Source organism: Semicossyphus pulcher, unplaced genomic scaffold (assembly GCF_022749685.1).
Source record: "Semicossyphus pulcher isolate SPU_LCO1_2020_fin unplaced genomic scaffold, fSemPul1.0.p SCAF_9, whole genome shotgun sequence".
Taxonomy (NCBI): domain Eukaryota; kingdom Metazoa; phylum Chordata; class Actinopteri; order Labriformes; family Labridae; genus Semicossyphus; species Semicossyphus pulcher.
The window spans coordinates 11,768,723-11,787,905 of record NW_027211770.1 but is presented as its reverse complement, the minus strand read 5'-3'; the positions used below and the strand labels follow the sequence as shown (position 1 = coordinate 11,787,905).

The 19,183-nt window shown below is 40.7% G+C and overlaps 1 protein-coding gene across 3 annotated transcripts in view; it reads right to left on the bottom strand.

The window, feature by feature from the left end:
• LOC138583777 (RNA-binding motif, single-stranded-interacting protein 3-like) overlaps positions 1-19,183 on the bottom strand; it is a 149,606-nt gene that overhangs the window by 19,284 nt on the left and 111,139 nt on the right. For all 3 annotated transcript variants that reach the window (XM_069655765.1, XM_069655766.1, XM_069655767.1), the window contains exons 7-8: positions 9,413-9,519; positions 3,277-3,320 (exon numbers count right to left, since the gene is read on the bottom strand). In XM_069655765.1, coding sequence (XP_069511866.1) covers positions 3,277-3,320; positions 9,413-9,519 — 151 coding nt within the window. The remainder of the gene's footprint in view (positions 1-3,276; positions 3,321-9,412; positions 9,520-19,183) is intronic.

Here is a 19,183-nt window from a genome sequence, read left to right as displayed (position 1 = left end):
GCAGTTGGTTTCTAACTGCCTGCGATAAGCTCCAGAGCGTGATGGTGCTTCACAGGGATTTTTATGCTCTACTTGGTGAGTTGGCGCCTGAGTGTAGTGGTACATAGAGAGCAGAGCTACAGTGGTTACTCTACTTTTGCACAATAGGATGTGGCTCACTTCCTTGGCACGAGAAAAAGAAATCTAATGAATTATTAGAGCGATATATTTCCTCTTGTAAGGTTCAGCTGTGGTTCATAGCAGGGCTGGTTGTGTGCTCGATCTTAGGTGTGTGGACAATTTCCCCTTAACTCCTGGAAAGAAAGGAAGGATTTTTCTTTTACTTTATTTTTGCGCCTTTCAACTTCATCTTACATGTCTCCTTGTAGTACATAGTCTCCTTGAGTTTTCTTTAGGTACAGCCCTAATCTCTATTTTCAGATTCTACATAGAAATGGATTATAGGTACGGGAAGTGTTCTGGTTTCCGTTTGTACTACGCCTATAGTCTGAGTCATATTGACCAATTACATATCAGCAGGCTGCAGCGTATGCAGGAAAAACCGTTCGGGAGGAGAGCAAATGATGATGATTTAGCTTCTTATTAATCTCTATAAACAGACATCTGCATGCTAACAGCTAACAATCTGTTCTAGATAAAAAATTCAACTTAAATTCCCTTGACGCTGTGTCACAAAAGCCGTTCAGCGTTCAGATTTCCCGACTTTCTCGAATGCATCAGAAATGATCGATCCAACCTCTGTTCAACAAACGAGCATTTTAAAAGTAGTTTTCTTCTCCTCTTGAGGACAGACCTCACAAAGCTTCATTTTGACTGTTTCTTACGTTACGTTAAAAACGTTTTCTGTTTCAGGTTCATGCCTCAGTAGTTAACCTGAGTGAAGCTTCTGTTTAACTTACTTACAGTTAAACTGAGACTCAACAGAAACAGATGAACAGTTGCTCCTCCGGACGCCATTTATTATGCAGACACATAGTCACTTTTGATGTGAACACACGCTTGCTTCTCAAGTTGCTAACTGGACTGTCAACAATGCAGCGCACGGAAAAGGAAGACTTGACTGGAAGTCTTAACCGGACATGCCCGACATGTTCACCATTGAGACTGTATCAACGTCGATGGGTTCTGAGATTGGGTACAGCCCCAAAGGACAAACGCGTATCCTCTAACTGCATGTTTTTGTAAGCAATAGCATTGCATGTCTGCACTTCATGATGTGTTTAAACTTTTTGTTAAAATTGCAATGTTTGAACGGATTTATTGTGGAGGGATGTGTTGGAGTAAAGTTGGAGTAAAAACTGGAACACATCAAAGTGGTGTTCAGTGACAAGAAGAAAAAACTCCTCTCCTGATTATATAGCGGTACGGATCCATCTTTCTGACTGACAATTAATATATGACTTACATTAGAGACAGTGTATTACTATCACTGATGAATACAAATGAGCGAACGCGGCCGTGTTATTCGATACGGTTCTCTGATTGTGTTTATCGTATTTTTCATTAGAGTGACGTGTATTGAGAGAGAGAAAGAGTAGGCAGAGGACAGATCCAAGGTTATTGATGGAGGCTATTAGTCCTGAGCAGCGCGCTGTCAATAGGGACTCCAGCACGGCCATTTAAACAATACACTAAACATGTAATTGCGAACAGAACATTACAAGAGATTGAATTTAAAACCTCTCTATGAATCCCCGGTGTGACCTCGCAGCACTGTCAGGAGTTTGCCCTGAAAAATTAGACGATGATTTAGTGCCGACCTCAGTGACTTTTCGGCGGAGAAATGCGGGGCGGCATGCTAATATATATATACGTGTGTGTGCGTGCGTGTGGGCAGGAGAGAGAATAAAGAGAGGACAGAGGGGACGGAAAGAGGCAGGGGGAAAAAAAGAGGAGAATGGAGAAACAAAAAGATGGCAAACAGACGAGATAGGAGGCGGGAGATTGGGAAAAAGAGACCCAGAGAAAGTGAATTTGGTGTCTCCCTGATAAAGGAGCGGACAGGCAGGAAGCCAATGCAGCCAGGCCGGCTGGGACACATGTTTCCAATAACATCAGATTGGCATCAGAACCTAAAAACCAGCCAGGAGAGACTTGCAAACCTGTAATTGATTCGTACCCTTCCCCTCTCCTTGGCCTGACTTTATTTTTGCCTTTGCCCTCCTCTTGACCCCTCCAAGCCCTTCCTTTTTATCCAGCCCCCTCTCCCTCCCTGCTTTTCTCCTCTCTAATTAGCCGCATTAGCATTTCACAGTCATTTAGTGCTTCGCCGGAAGCAGCTCCGATGACCTCGGAAGAGAGGTTGCAGAGGGCTTAAGCACCGAGAGTGCACAGATGCTCGCGTGTTAGCATGTATTTACATATGCACAAGCTCACAAACAGATACAAAGACACCAGAAATGACCAAAAGCAGAGCATCTGCTCCGAAATGGAGAGCAGGAATTATAAGAAGAAGGGGACAAGACAATATTTTGTAGCAGACGGGGAGAAAGAAGAGTCGATGCACGATAAAGGAAGACTTAGTATCAAGGTAAAGGGAAGTAAAATTTGTGGAGCAAAACAAAACAGGAGAGAAGAGGAAGAAAAGGGAGAGTCGGGATACAAAGAGTAAGTTGTACTGAGTCGACAAGAAGGAGGAGAAGAGAAACACAGAGCTGCAGGGAAGCGTCTCCTGGGATCGCATCACCAGCAGCATTCCTAGCAGCCGGGACCGATCTCCAATTTCCCCCCTGAAACAGGCAGACGCTCGGCTGTCTGCATTCAGCCTGAGAGCACTGCAGATAGCAGAGGCTGACGAAAGTCTTACAGCAAGCGCTGCAACACCGCCCAACTTCCCTGTCTGCAATCAAAACCTACATGTCTGACAGCTTGTATGCATAGGTGCATAAATAAAGGCTCCGTGTGCGTCGCTCAGATCTGAGAGTGAGGGCGAGAGAGCGACAGGGCGAGACAAAGAGTGTGTGTGTGTGTGTGTGTGTGTGTGTGGCCCATGTGTCTTGTATCTGTTTGAATACACGAGCGTGTGTGGTCTGCTCATTTGCATGCAAGTGCTCCTGTGCAGATTAATGCTGATGGCTGGCTGATGGTAGTGTTCATCTTTGCAGGTTTGCTGATGTGAGAGGGTGTCAGATTTGAACAGGCTCATAAACAGGTGTTCAAGTTAGGACATCAGCAGTATGGTGGGCTTTGCTTTACAAATATTTGGCAGAGGATCAGAAGTAAACTTTGCATTTAAAGATGAAGACAGTAAATTTGAGAAGAAAACTTTGCACCTACCCGTTCTGCATCCCGGAGGGATCATACGTCAGCGCCATACCACTCTGCAGGAAGAGAGAAAGAGACACCAAAGCCTTTTACATCATATATGTGTACTCTCTCCTTAAGATAAGGATGTTTTAACGGTTACTGGTGGTGCAAACTATATTTGAAAACTGGAGAAGCAGAATTATGCTTCAGCACAAAAGCTTTGACTTCAACAATATTAGTGTGTGGGATGCAGAGGCCTGCTAAATAAAGAACAATTGATGATGTCCTCAGTAACACAAAAAATTCAGTTAAAAGCACTCATGTTTAATGAAATTATTTGGCATGGTTTGGTGTGAACCTGCACCACTTAAACTGTACTTATCCAATAATAGTAACAGAAACTCTAAAATGACCACAAAAAGTCAGTGTGGGAGTTTTACTGCATAATAGAGATATAACAACACTGCAAGCTCAACGTGTTCTGTTGAACTCTGTTAGTTTTCAATAGATTTTGGTATAAAAACAGGTCCCCTTTCATTTCATTACAAAATGATGAGCAGATTAACAACAAATGTCTAGATGAGAATTTCTTCAATAAAACATAAATCAAACTTTAGAATTTGGCGTGACTATCTTTCTTCAACGCCACAAACACATCTTTTCACTTCACTTGCATAAGGAGCAAATCCCGTTAATGGACGGGGTGACGCTATGCATATCATTATGTGTGTAACCTATGGCAACCACTTCAGCGATGAGCGAGCCAGCTGTAATTGTCTTCGTAATTTTTGCTAACTCACTACTTGTGCCACCTAGTGTTAGGTTTTGAGTTGCTGTAGCCAGTTAGTGTGGCAAAGTCGCAGATGAGCCAGCGATATGAAACAGTTTAAAGTTCATTTCCGCGAAGGAAACATATGCCTGAGTATAATCATAGATGTTGTTTGTGTTAATCATGTGAATTATAATAGTTTGTTTGTTGCTAAAATAGTTTGCGACCGCGAAGCTAATTTGTGTTAACACATTAAGGGCAAATCCCATCATGTGTTAGCATTGAGCTAATGGCCATGTCCCTACATTGCCACATGGTTGTCGCAGTTATGCTAGCCAACTAAAATATAATGTTGTCAACATGTTTTATGGTACATTTGATGAAATGTGGTTGTAATTTTGCATTTGCAGTTTTACAGTAGCTTCATTTGAGAGGCAAAATAAACAGCCTCAATCTTCAACTCTCATGTGGAGAACTGTTTGTCTATCTGCCAAACTACACACTAACGTTAAAGTGAGAGCGGAATACTACTGACTACTAACGCTAACGTTACTACTACTAATCACTACATTTCAAGCTTGCTAAGCTTCAGCAAATTGCCACTAAACGATGGCAGAGACGTGTTTTGTTATCGCGACAGAGGGGGCGGTTGGAAATGTACAGTTTCAGGTATTTTTAATAAGGGAGAAGAAGGAGATGCCATGAGAGGGTTTTTACAAGGTAATTAAACGTATTTCGCAGAAAAAACAGAGCTTTATCTGTCTTAAAACATGACCGGAGCTGGTCTTTAACAACACAAGGCTATACAGTATTAAAGGTGAAATAAATGCACACAAGGTCAATAGAAACAGACGTAAATCCACAATGCACTACACCATGATCTGAGGTGACAGCGGTGCTGAGTTTAGAAGTTGACAGATTAGCAGTTATTTCCAGTAGTAGCGTTTTATGAGCACACAAAGAGCGATACATGAAACAATCTGGAGGAAAATGAGAGAAATGGTTGGTGGTAAGTTTTGAAACCAGTCTGTCTGAGCTGTCAAACACACAGTTGGTGGTTGTTGTAACAGCAAACATCTGCACTGTCAGTCACGAAAGTTGCGGCAGCCAAAGATACTCAATCAGCCGAAACGGGCCCAAATGCAGAATTATGTAAACACCTCTCACAGCTTTCGAGTCAATATTTAGTAAATATTATAATCAAATTTTAAGCTTGTAATCATCAACATATGAAGCCATTACACGCTTTTACACCAAACCTGCAGGTAGGGCTGCTTGTGCACCAACAGGTGACAGAATAAAGCTTTGGATTACAGCTGCATTATATCAGTAGAGTACAGAGTGTATTTAAGTTTAGAAGTACCTTTTGTTCCTCCTCCTCTGCATTAAACGTTGTCACTTTTAAGTCAAGTGTGCATCATTAAGCGACACTCTGTCTGTGTCTCACTTCCTCTATAGTGCAAATGAATGAGACTGCATTTCTCGCCGCTGAGCTTTGAAAAAGATCTTCATGCACTTGACTGCCTCTTGGCAATGTTAACAAACTTAAGGCAACAATAGAGTTTGTAGTCCTCTAATCTTTTTCTTCTTCTCTATCTCCCCCCCTCCTTCTATTATCTGCAGACACACAAGTCATTTGTGCTTGCTCTATATTCCACACAAGTCATTCCTCTGCAAATTGGCACGTGAGTTGATAGTGTGCCCTGACGCTGAACTCGGCTGAGACGTTTGGTTTTCCCCAAACACGGTCTCTTGCCAAGACTGGGGGAAAATAGACTGCAGAGGCAATAAGGAGGAGTGCCAGATATTGATGACATCAAATAGCAGAAATGCATCATTCCAAAGCCCGGGATCGTTTTTATACCAGTTCTGAATCAAAGATCTGATTTAAAGCAGGTAACAACTACATTATACATTCACAAGAATCCTAGTTTTCACCTTGAGGTAGATTTATATTCACTGCTGGCTCCCTGTCGATCTATTGAGTTGTCTGTTTGAACAGAGCTGGAGGAGATCAGCTCTCTGAAGCATCTTTATGTTTGCATCTTGTCCTCTAAGTTTCCTAAGAGCTTCATCCACCAGCAAAACACTGAAAAAGTATGCTAAGAAGGGTCTCACATAGACTGACACTGATGTATTCTGCTGTGTGTGAATTCACATGAATCAATAATTGAATGGACCGACTGGTGACAGGCCCTGAGGCCAGAAGGGTAAGAGGGGTCATCAAGACAGAAAATCTGTTTGAATTGACAGATAACATCAAGCCCAACAACCACAGTGATGACAAATGGACATAAAGCATCTTAAAAGTAAAACAACTTCAAAGAGAGTCAAAAAGACCACAACAAATGCAAAACAACATACACACAAAACGACCATAAAGAGAAGCGATACGTAACGACTACAAAGAGATGTAAACAACCACAGAGAGACACAACGTGATGACACTGAGACTACAGAGACACAAAATATCCCCAAGGATGACAACAGAGAGATGCAAAATAGCAACAAAGGGATCTAAAAAAAAACAACCATCAAGAGACATCAGGTAACTTCAAAGAGACATAAAATGAACACAAAGCAGCATCAAATAAGGACAAAGACAGAAACAACTACAAACGCACTATTCAACTACAAAGACACATAACACCACCAGAGAGACACAACATGACCACAAGAGCCCCCAAAAATACCATAAAGAGACAAACTGAGGATAAAGACACACAAAACAACTTCAAAGTCATACAAAGAGAGAATGAACTATGATAGACAAACAAAAACAACTACAAAGACAAAAAAAATTACTACAAAAAGAGACACCACCACCACAAAGATGAAAAATGACTCCAAAGAGGAACAAAATAGAAACAAAAGAGACACAAAAACAACCATCAAAAGACAAAAAGAAACTACAAAGGCACATAAAATGACCAGAAAGCAGCATTAAATGAGGACAAGAAGACAAAAACACTACACAGGCGCTATTACAACAACAAGGACACATAAAATGGACTACAAGAGCCATAAAAACTACCATTCAGAGACACAAAATGATGATAAAGCCACACAAACGAACTACAAAGTCACTCAAAGAGATGAGAACCATGACTGAGAAACAAAAATAACTACAAAGACACCAAAGTTACTACAACCAGACACAACCACCACAAGAACACACAAAAAAGCAACAAAGGGACCCAAAAGAGACACAAAAACAACCATCGGGACACAAAATGACGACTAAGAGACACAAAGTAACTTCAAAGAGACATAAAATTACCACAAAGCAGCATCAAATGAGGATAGAGTCAAACATACTACAAAGACACTATTACAACTACAAATACACACAACCCTACCACAAAGAGACACAAAGAGACGAGGAACCATGACGGAGAGACAAAAGCAACCACAAAGACACCTAAATTACAACAAAAAGAAACAACACCACAAAGATGAAGAATGACAACAAAGAGACACAAAATAGCAACAAAGAGATCCGAACAAACAAACAAAATAGAGACATAAAAACAACTATCAAGAGACAAAATGACGACCAAGGGACACGATGTAACTTCAAAGAGACATAAAATTAACACAAAGCATCAAAAATACTACAAAGACACTATTACAACAACAAAGTCACACAAAACCACAACAAGGAGACACAAAATGACCATAACAGCCACAAAAATGTGCATAAAGAGACACCAAATTTTGATAAAGCCACATAAACAAACTACAGTCACACAAAGAGACAAAGAACCATGACTGAGAGAGGAAAACTACTACAAAAAGAAACAACACCACAAACATGAAAAATGACTACAAAGAGACATATTAAAAACAGACGTACTTAAAATATTTGTACTAAAAAATGTGTGAGTGTCTGGCTCCTGCTCGAGAGGGATTGGGGGGAGTATACTGTGCACAGGGGCCTTATGTCTCATAATCCATCCAAGTGTGTCCTATGTGTGTGTCTCTGCATCAATGGTATATCTAGCTGTGCAATATGTGCTCCTGTCAGAGTCTGAAGGCCGGACTCGTTAACGTGTGAGGGGTTTCTGGGAGATTAAGGTCCAATGTGAGGACGCAGTGAGGCCCCTTTTAAATCACTTCCACAGCCAGATGTCTCCATTAGTCTGCCTGGGTCTGAGACCTGGCTCGGATAAATGCAAAAACCTCTGAAGAGAAGATTTCACTCAGCCAGGCCAAAACAACTCGTCTGGACTTGGACGACTGACAAATGTGAGGAAAAATCCCACCGAAAGCTCGAATCATTTATTTTAAATCCAGATGACAATTCACAAATGTTGACAAGAGGTTTACAGGCTAACACGGGAGGCCTCTAATGTTAACTAAGCCCTGATGTGATGCTTTTTTGGCTGCTACACGCCGAGGTCACGCACACACTGTGGCATCCTGTTTGTGTTGTGGCGGCTCTCGTTTCAGCGCTCGGGTTGTTTCAGCCTGGTTCCATTTCATTTCGCTTCACCACCCGGCTCTTTCCCAACCTCCGTGTGATGAGAATGTTGGGAAACCGTTCAAGCTGCACTCTGCAGTGCGTGGGCGGCGGCGTTATTATTCACTTTCCCCTTGTCTGGTAAATTAACGCTTTGGTATCGACACCAACAACTTCTGAACTCTGTGCATTGTGCAACAGTCAATCTGCTTTGCACGAGGTTTCATTTTTCCTCTGAGGATGACAGGCTGGAGGTGGGAGTTTCAACAAAAGGAGAAACAACTTGGCATTGGGGTCTTGCAGAAACCTTGCATTTTAAATTCAACAACCTTTGTGTATGCCGGCTTTCATACTGTCAGCTGCTTCTCTAATCCGCTCTACAGTATGTTATTGGAAATGAAAGCTGGTAATGAAGCAGTAGGGGGGCCTGTCAAGCCATTGAACGTTGGTAAAATTTGATGTCAGAGGAAAAATCAGCCCAATAATTAGACTTTAGGACTTTTTAAACATATTGTAAGTTTTCCTGTGGAGGAGCTGTGGACGGTGCAATCTGTTTTACGGCATGTGACGGTTTTTCACTCCCTTTTCTCTGACTATTTTGATAAGATTACTGCTGTGCTTTCCTAGAAAACTAAGCAGGAAAACGGTTTAAAGGAGGTTTGTGTGTATACTGTACTCACAAAGGTTGGAATAACACCACTTTAAGTTTAGTTAACTTTACTATTTCCTGTTTAAAACCCCTTCAGAAGACATGCTGATGCATAACTCTGCCTGAGGAAAATTTCTACGTTGCTTTCTTTCGAGTGGCTAAAAGGGATTATGTTTAAGCAAATGATTGAAAGACATGGTTCTTGTGTTACACTTTTCCAAGAAAAAGCTGCTGCGGCTGCTGAAAGAGCTTTTTATTGATGATTAAATAAACTTGCGAGCCTCACCTCTCCTTCCCGTGTCCATGGCCGACCATTCTGGGGATACTTGACCTGGGTCTGCCTCTTCTTCTGGCCTCCGTCAGCAAACTTGCACAGCAACGGCTCTGCAGGGGCTGCACAGGAATCAGACGGAGAAGGAGGCAAGGACAAACACAGGGACGCATTAATCATCTTAATAGCAGGAAAAAGTTAAATTTCATGCGTTAGATTACATTTCAGAGATAAGATTTGAAGACGTGTTGTGCTGTGGCTAAAACAAATACATAACATAAATCAACTGGACCTGAAACCAGCACCTCAGATTTAACATTTATCTCCTCCAGCTGTAATCCAAACATCTACACAACAGCAGTTATCGTACCATCTCTACAACCACAATTCAGCAGCCTTGACGTGGAAACAAAGCCACGGGCTAATCATCAAAGCACGCTGAGCGTGGTTCAAACGACAAACCAAACAGGCATACTTAATAAGCTAAATAACTCCACACAGCTCGACCCCGGGCGATTGTGATTGCTCCAAACACAACATGGTCCTTTTCTGGACCAGAGAGAGAAGAAAGCCTTGATTACAAATAGGATTACTTGAGTGTGACCTCCCATATAAAAGTTCACCAAACTCTAACTCCCACCTGATTGGCTGCAGACTCAAACACCCGACGGCCCTCTGAAAAAGCAGGAAGTGTGTGGATTGGAGCAGGATTACCTTAAAGAAAAGGGGCTTTGTTCTGCATCAATTTATTTTGATGTAAAATAATTTCTTTAGAATTTGCTGGAAAGTGTGGATAATGGTTTCTATTTCTACGAAAAAAAGTCTGTCCTAACATGAACCGGGGCGCTCGGAGAAGGCTTCTGATGGCGGACAGACGAGAGACAGTCTGATATTTCATGTGATCTCTGAAGCTTGGGTACGTTTCTTGGATTTCAGGTGGTTGTTTGACAACACGCACACAGAAATGTGAACAAATGCAAACTCAAAAACAGCCTTTTACTCTGCCTCCTTGTAAAGAACAAGCGGAGAAGACTTTAAAGATGATAAATTACAGAAATAATTGGATTATGGATCATGCCGTCTTGGGTATACAGCTACCAAAGCATGTGTACATCCTGAGATGCTGTGCAATTAGAACGTGCATACATTATTGTAAAGATGTAAAACCATTAGAAAAGTAATATAACAGTATATTATTTGTAATTTGTGTATATATATCTCAGACTTTAAAGCTCCTGTGGGGAGTTTTTATCTGGTTATGAAACAGACTGAGATGAAAACTGATGCCTCTTTATGACCTACAATAGCAAACCAGACCATCCGTGACAAGACGGACTATTTCTATGCAGAAATCTTTAATGGCTGTTACAGCTGCCATCGTTTTTTTTTTATTTTTTTTACTTAGTTTCATTTTAGTTTCAGCCACTTACACAACATTAACAATTTTTCCAATTTATTCCTTTTTTTGCTCTCCTTCCTCTTCCTTACAGCTGTATCTACATGGTTTATAGTACATTATACAACAGTTAGTTCCAAACCAAGTAATCTGATTGGACAAGAGCCATTCCATATAGAGAATAACATCACAGGGACTCTTCACTCTGTGTATCACTCCGCTTCAGCCAGGTTTTCTGAATATTGCTCATTAACATTACAGCAGACCGTGTTTGTCTACATTAATCAGGCTGGTACCTCTGACTCATACAGCAGACTCTTATTTCACTGATGATGATACATTAAAACACACAGATAAATGTACATGATAGAAAACAGCTGATCTGTGAGAATGTTTGGGTTGCTTGGCAACAAAAGTCCAGTTTCAGTTAAGTTGTGGAACTAGTTGAGTTGGTGGAGCAAACAAAAAAAGAATGTAGAGGAGCTGTTGTTGATTAATACTTCATGGTAATACTTGCTGCTTGTGTAACTGTTGTATAAAAAGCAATATCACACTCGAGGTCATGATGTTGTACTGAACAACATCCCGGCTCCAATTATATTCAGTACAAAATCATTACTTCTCATGTGATATTGCTTGATTACTTGGAATACACAAAGATATATATTACAAAGCACAAAGCACAAAGAAGTGCGTTAAGTTTGGAGGGCAAAGCTATAAGTACAATTCCTTTGTTTAGATTTTTACGGTAAAGACTCATGTTGAAATTTCTGACTGCAGGGGGAGATTTTGCATCGACGTATGCGTGTACAGGACAAGATCCGCAAAGAGATATGAGGTAAAGTTTCTCACAGTAGCTTTAAACATCAAAATCTTTTATAGTTTAGTTTCCCTCCTTAGAAGAAGATTCTGACAAGATTTGGAGGACATGTACAGCAACAAGTCCAGAAGAGTGAATCATCATAACAGCATGATACAATAATAAAAGCTTTTAAATATCTTTAGAGACAGAAACTGTAAAAGCAGCACGTAACACTCTGTTCATGTCCTGATTCAGTTTCAGACATCTCTTGACCTTGAAATCGATTAAGACACCTACTTTTACACATTGCCTCTTTACTTATTACTTCAAGACGTCCAGTGAGCCGTGTTTGAGTCATTGACTGCATCTTATAAAGAGGCTTTTCAGTGACACATTCATGTCTTTTCTTACTGGCACTGATTTCAAACTGCGTTGAAAGTCAAATCCTCACACTGCTGCTGCTGCCTGGAAATAAAGACGTTTCTTAGAAGACTTCGAAAGCAATGAAGAAGCAGAGGCGATATCATCATTCTGGTACTAATTCACACATTATGAATGCCAAAAATAAATTACACAATTACCTCGCCTACTTCAAGAAAAATGATTCTTTTTCTGAGCAAACTGAGAAGTGAGGAGTTCTCAGCGGAGGACAACGTTTAGAGCTCAAGGTTGAGACGAGAGTTTTTTGGAACGCCTCGGGCCTCGCCGAGCATGCTGAAGGTACGTATGAAGAAACACAGAGCCGTGTGATTACACAGCATTTAGGACTACTTTGTCATTATATATCTGAATAACAGGACACACAGCTGGGCCTCTGTTATCATCACTCACCTTAGCTATTCATCTTTTTCCATCACCCAATCTGCTCTTTGCATTCATTCACATTCGGTAAACATCTGTCATCCGTGTAGGTGTATGTTTGTATGTGTCAGTATGTAACACTACGAATACGCTGCTATGCCTAGAAGGAAACATATAATCTACATATCTACCTGGGCTGGTAATGGAGGTTTTTACACTGACTTTATGTTAAATTAAAGAAGAGAAATTAAAGAGAGAAACATGGGTTCCTCTAACTCAGGGAGTGTATTAAAGTTGGTGGCACTTATGTTGATATTGTCTGCATTATAACTGTAGTCTATTTCAACTCTAAAGTTCCAGAAACTGTGGAGCCATGGGAACAAAATTCAGTCGCTTTAAGTCCATTCTAAATGCATTTCTGCTCCTGTTTCCGCTGCATCAAATGAACCATGAAGATAAGCAAAATAAGTCCATTAGCGCATTAAAAACCATTATAAACTATCTGCACACAAGGAAAAAAAGTAATGCAAAGTCTGTGTTGTTTGCACGGGTGTAATTAATGGATGCAAAAGAGAGAAAGAGACTCCAGGCACCAAAATGAGCAATGTTTCTTCCTCGACCTTCTGCAGGTATTTTCCGATGACTGTATATACAGAAGTGAAGCCAAAACACCCCCAGAGCGGGTGCCGCAGACGCCATCTTGTGCATTAGCTGTGTCCCAATTCAGGGGCTGCATCCTTTGAAGGACGTATTTGAAGGCTGATTGCATCACAGCTGCACTTCGTAGGCTGTCCCATTAGAAAGGCTCCTTCAGATGCGGCCGACAAACGTAACATCCTTTTTCCGGGCAGTGAAGGCTCCGGGTGCATCCTTCGCGGCCCAATGTATCCAAAGATTCATTGCACGCCATTTCAAACGAGACGGCGGACTCTTAAGCCGAGGAATACACTTTTAAATGTGAAAGTTTTAGATTTTAACTCAATCAAATAGCTAGCAATACAAATGTTAAAAAACCAAATGAGCCTTGAAAAGGAGTGCGTTTGGTGACGCATGGGTAAGGAACAGCATGGGACACAAACAGGAAATTCTCTGTGGACCAGACTGTCCCATTTCAGTTCGGCATTAGCGGTCTACACATAATACGAATGACTCATCCTTGGCGGACTGTGTCTTTTGAAGGATGCGGCCCCTGAATTGAGACACAGCTAGAGTCTGAGCAGTTGAGATCGGCTGATGGAGCCACAGTATTGACGTACTGCCCTTTCCGCTACCCAAAACACACATTTAACCTACAGAAAAACGGCAAAGATCCCTCATTTCGGCACATCCAATAGCAGAGCGGCTTCTTGTGTCAGTCTGAAGAAACGTTCACAGTTATGCAAAATTTAATGACTGTAATGATTGTTTTAGTTACGTCTCCTCTCGCCGTTCCTCCTCTACTCTGCTAATCCAGAAGAGATCGGCTGCAGGAGCCTTATTTGTTGACAGAGCTGTCAATCATCCTTTTGACAGCATCAAATAACTAATTAAAACTAAACTTGACAGAAACCATGTTTGAGAAACATTTATTTGACGTGTATTTTGATTTTATAGTTTGACTCATGTTCCATCTGTTAACATGGAGGAGGCAGGCTTTATGACCTATACTGCAGCCAGTCAGCAGGGGGCGCTCAAAATCGTCCATCTTTTTATACAGTCTATGGTACCTTTAAGACTGATGTGGGCAGGATTTAAGTGTCGGTTTAAAGGTGACAGAAAATAAATATTTATCCCCATACTAAATAAAAGCTCATTTTTGTGTGTATATGCTGGTTATTATTAATGGCACTACATGAGTACGAGAAAATATGTCACATGCGGACACACACACACACACACACACACACACACATTTGATACAGACTTAAAGACAGCATCTGTGTTCTGTTGCTGTTTTGTTTTCCTGCTGTGACACACTGAGAGAAAGCCACATTGTCGACAGCTGACAACTTGTCAACTTCATATTCAAACACTTTCTTCTCTGCACACAAAGACAGAAGAAACTCCTGCTGGTCTGAGACTATTGTTTGTCCTCTGCATTTGCATTAAAAGGATACATCTGTTTGTTGGAGTCAATCTGTTATTGTCATGCACCGAGCTCATCACATAGGCAGCAGAAAGTTTTTGGAATTAAGAGAGATGAAAATTATTTGTTGTTAGAATTAGTGAGGCAGCAGCTGGAGCTAAGAGAGCAACATACCAGTAGGGGATGCCTTTTTGCATGATCTGACAGACGCCTGCTAAAGAATGACGGACTAAATTGACAGATGTTTCCTTCTTTCACTTCCTCAGTGTCCCTCATATTAAAAAAGTCCAACGAGTAAATCATACAACATGATAACAGAGGGAAAGTCCTGTGGCCTTATTCCATTCTGCATATCCCACTGTATAATATTACATCCACATGCACAGACAAACATTTACACACCGCAGTGTATCTGACATTAAACACCAGCCAGGTGCTATGGGCCAGTTTACATGCTCAAACAAGCCCACACATACATCCATCAAATATTGTACAGCTTGAGCTTGAGTGTCTTTCAGAGTCTGATGCAGGAGGCCAATATTTGTTCGGGTGGGAAATAAGGCCCATATATGGAGAAAGTAGAATCAATAGATGATTCATATTTTTGTTCAGTGCTGACACATTGTTGGACACATGCATTTTAATCCTGTTATTATTTAAATCTGACATGTCAGATTATACTGTCATGATGTTTTACAATACAGCCAAAATAACAAATACAGGAGGATTAAGGCCCACACTACAAGATTTTTAAATGTGAGAGACCCCACACATGACGACAAATAATCATGGATTTAACAGTTTAGTTCCTATAGTGTGTGGAGAGCAACAATATGACCAAAACAGCACACCACACACACACACACCAACAGATTCAATTCACCAACAACCACAGTCCCGACTCGCAACACTGGAAATTTCGCAAAATCTCTCACGGTCAAACGTGACTTGGCGATGACAGCTTTTGGACTACTAACTGAAAATTGAAAATTCAAAAAGAAAAAACTGGATGAAGTCGTGGAGAGGGTGTGAACATGGGCTGTACGTGTTAGAGCGTGAGTTGTGCCTCTCCTTCAGTCAGCTTGCTTTCCAATTGGCGTAAATATTGAACACGATTTGAAATCAGAACGGCCCCGATGTTCTTCAGAGCAGATCGGAAGAAATAAAATCACTCCTAACATACCTCACACCACAGGAACATCTGGCAAGATAATCTTTAGAACCATGCAAAAAATAGTGACTTTGCTTACTTTACTCGGAAGGGGGGAATCGGGCCTAAAATGGGCCGGATTATTTTGTATCTTGTAGAGTGTACCCCGCTTAAGTGTGTGAGCTGTGGCTTACGATAGCTAACTAAGGGTGCTTTCACACCGGTTCGTTTGGACAGATGAGAACATGCATTTGAACTCTGGTGCGCACCAAATCACCGGACCATGGTCCGTCAGAAAAGAAAGGACTCGGTCCATTTCCAAATGAACCACGGTTCGGTGCGATTCAGGTGAGAACTAGGGCTGTCAGTTGATATGTATTGATAAATATTTAATCGCGATTAATCGCAAATTAATCTCACATTTCTTACCTGTTGTAAATGTACCTTAAAGACATGTTTTTCAACTTTTTAATACTCTTATCAACATGGGAATGGACAAATATGCTTCCTTTATGCAAATGTATGTTAATATTATTATTGCAACATTCCAAAACAATGACAAATACTGTCCAGAATATTCTACAGAATAACCTCTTTTCTGCTCACGGAGGTTTGTTCCTGCTTGCTACACTACTGCTGCATCCTGCTTCCTGATTTAACAAACTACGGGGGCGGGCAGAGGGTCATAAAAATAGAATGCACGTGCGTTAATTGCGTGTCGAAATAAATAGTTGCGTTAATGTGTTATTATCGCGTTAACTTTGACAGCCCTAGTGAGAACATAAACGGACTTACAGTAGGACCTAATATAGGAAGCAAAGCAAAGAACAGTGCATTGTGGGTTGTTAACAGATGTTGACGCTTGCAGAGACAGACACGCAGCGAGGCAGCAAGAGGAGTAGAGGACAAATGTAGGAAAGCGACGAGGTGAGGGCTGTAATGGAGACTACTGAGTTATTCAAACTGTTAAGTGAAAAACTAAAGGAGAATGGAACTGATCAAACTGTGAAACAATGTTGGTTCAAAGTAAAAAAAAAACTCTTTAAAGTCCACGATTCTCTCTCTACTTGTAATCTCTCTTTGTTTACTTCACATGGAAATTTTGACCAATCAGAAAGCAGCTTCCTTGGGCATTAAAACTTCTGGTCTGCTGGTAAAATATCACAATAATGTAGAGTTCCTGTTTGAGTGAAGGAGTAAAGGAACACAACTAAATATGTTGTTGGAAAAGTCCTACTATTGATTTTCACCTTCAGAGGAGGCGGATATCTCTCATCGCAGGCATAATAAGTCAATTTTGCTAAAATTACTCTCACAAGTCGGGATTTAAATTGGGCTCAAGCCGTGGAAGTATTGCCACTGGCTAATAATTAATTAGTATTGGCTTATGTACAAAAAGTTAAAAGGTACACTGTGAAAATCAGCCAACCTATGAAAGCATTTGGTCTGTTGAGTCATTTCATTAAACAATTAATGTGTTCAACAGAGCCATTAGTTTAGGTATTTGTCTAAAAGCTCTTCTGTGTTTTATTCTCACAGAGCAAATGTAGAGCGAGGAATATAAAGGAGTTAAAATGAAGTATTATAGCACCACACGGATATCATTATAGAAATATCTGCAATGCTCTTGTTCACAGCATATTCAAACTATAGTGTAAAAAAGGACAAGAGAAATGAAACTATTGAGCTTTAAGTGATGCCTGTGGTGTAAAATGGAGATATCATTCATTTCTCCAAGGGAGGAAACAGACAGAAAAACCCTCCTGCAATTCAATTTATTTATTCACAAGCACAGTGACAAGTCATAAATACTGATGATGATAAAGACAATAATAAATGTTATTTATTCCTGAGGGGGAAACTTAGTCGCAGCACAATCAGGAGGCAACAACAACAAGCACGCGGCATCAGAGACGAGATTACCTGCAGGAAAAGCTGCATCAAATGAATTATTCAGCCTGCTGTCACAGCCACATTACTGCAATCTGTTGCATTTCACAAGAGGCCTTTAAAAGGAAGAAGGACATTTTTAATTGTCAGTTTGACCCCTGCTGCTCTCACTCTCGCGGCTCTGTAACAAGAAGTGATGAATTCATGATGAATTTTGGTACAGCTGCGTCTGCCCCCGTAAACGGGTCGCATTTGGACATGTCAAGTTAATTAACACAGTCTGAAGCAAATGTTTGGACAGATCTGAAGTCGTTTTCAGTAAACAAGACATGGAGTTGAAGAAATTAAATTCAATCCAAGTTGAATGAGCAAAACTTATTGCTTAAGTCACGCATAAATTGATCTTTGTAACCTCTAGCACGACAATATTCTCAGTCTTTCTCAGGACTGTGTTTTAATTGTCAGTGTCCCCACAGGAAGGGATTAAGGAATCATACTTCCCAACATCATCGCTAAGTTTACAGAGCAAACTACTGCACTGTGCCCTCAACAGCCCTCATCTCAGAGATATTAATGGAGGTAAAATTAGCTGTGTAATGGATGAAGTTTGGTGGAGCTTGCTGTTACCTTAGAGGCCCTGTTTATGCGTGGTATAAATCATGCATCCTGGGCAGTGTTGGGAGTAACGTGTTACAAAGTAATCTGTTGGAGTACTCTGATTACTTTTTTGTTGTAATGAGTAACGTGTTAGTTCTGCAAGTCAAGTAATCCATTATTCAGTTACTTTTTCATAAGAAGTAATCCATTACTGGAAAAAATTATGCTGTCTTTACCTTTTCCTTTTCCTTTTCCTTTTGTCGCAACAAAAAAAGAAAATCCCCAAGCACTGTTTCTGTTTCTCTCCTACCTCATGGCAGGTAGCTGCGTACCAGCGGAAGGTAAACCTACAATTGTGTCAGTGCACACGCGCAGCTAACTAACTTATGTAGAACAGGGACATTTTGAACTGCGAAGTTAAGTTTTGTTTTTGATACTGCCCCCTCCTGGTCATCTATAAGCACGAGCTTTGAGGAGTGAATTTCCCTCAGTACCGATTCACTGTGTTAGAGGACGAGCTGCTTCTGCTTCTCCTGCTGCATTTGAGTCCTACATTGTTGCCGTGGACACTATTTGTCTGTAAGTACCATGTTTTTGATTTCTTTGATGTAAATATGATTCTTTGAGTTGGTTATTGTGAAAGTAGTCATTTAGTAGCAGGCAAAGCTTTAAGCTAGCAGTGTGACTCAGCATTTTTGGTTTGAAGATTTCTGGCGGTACATCGTGTCACAACTGTTTGTAATTTTTACTTTTATTGATTAAGTTAGCAGTTTGTGTTTTGTTGCAGTTTTACAAAGTGTGAATTCTTCATTAAAATATCAAGAAAAGTTACGGCGTGTGCTTTTTGGAGGACTCACAGCTGTTGACTAACTGTCTCACTTTGAATACAAGCAACTCATTGCAAGGACAGTATACAGATGGCAGAGAGGACAGTTTTAGTAACGCAAAAGTACTCTAATGCGTTACTCCTCTGAGTAGATAACACAATACTGAACAAGTTGGATGACATGAGCGCCAAAGACGCATTAAGGATTAAATGATTGCTAAGACCACATTCAGATGCAGATAGCCGTGTTAGTTAATGT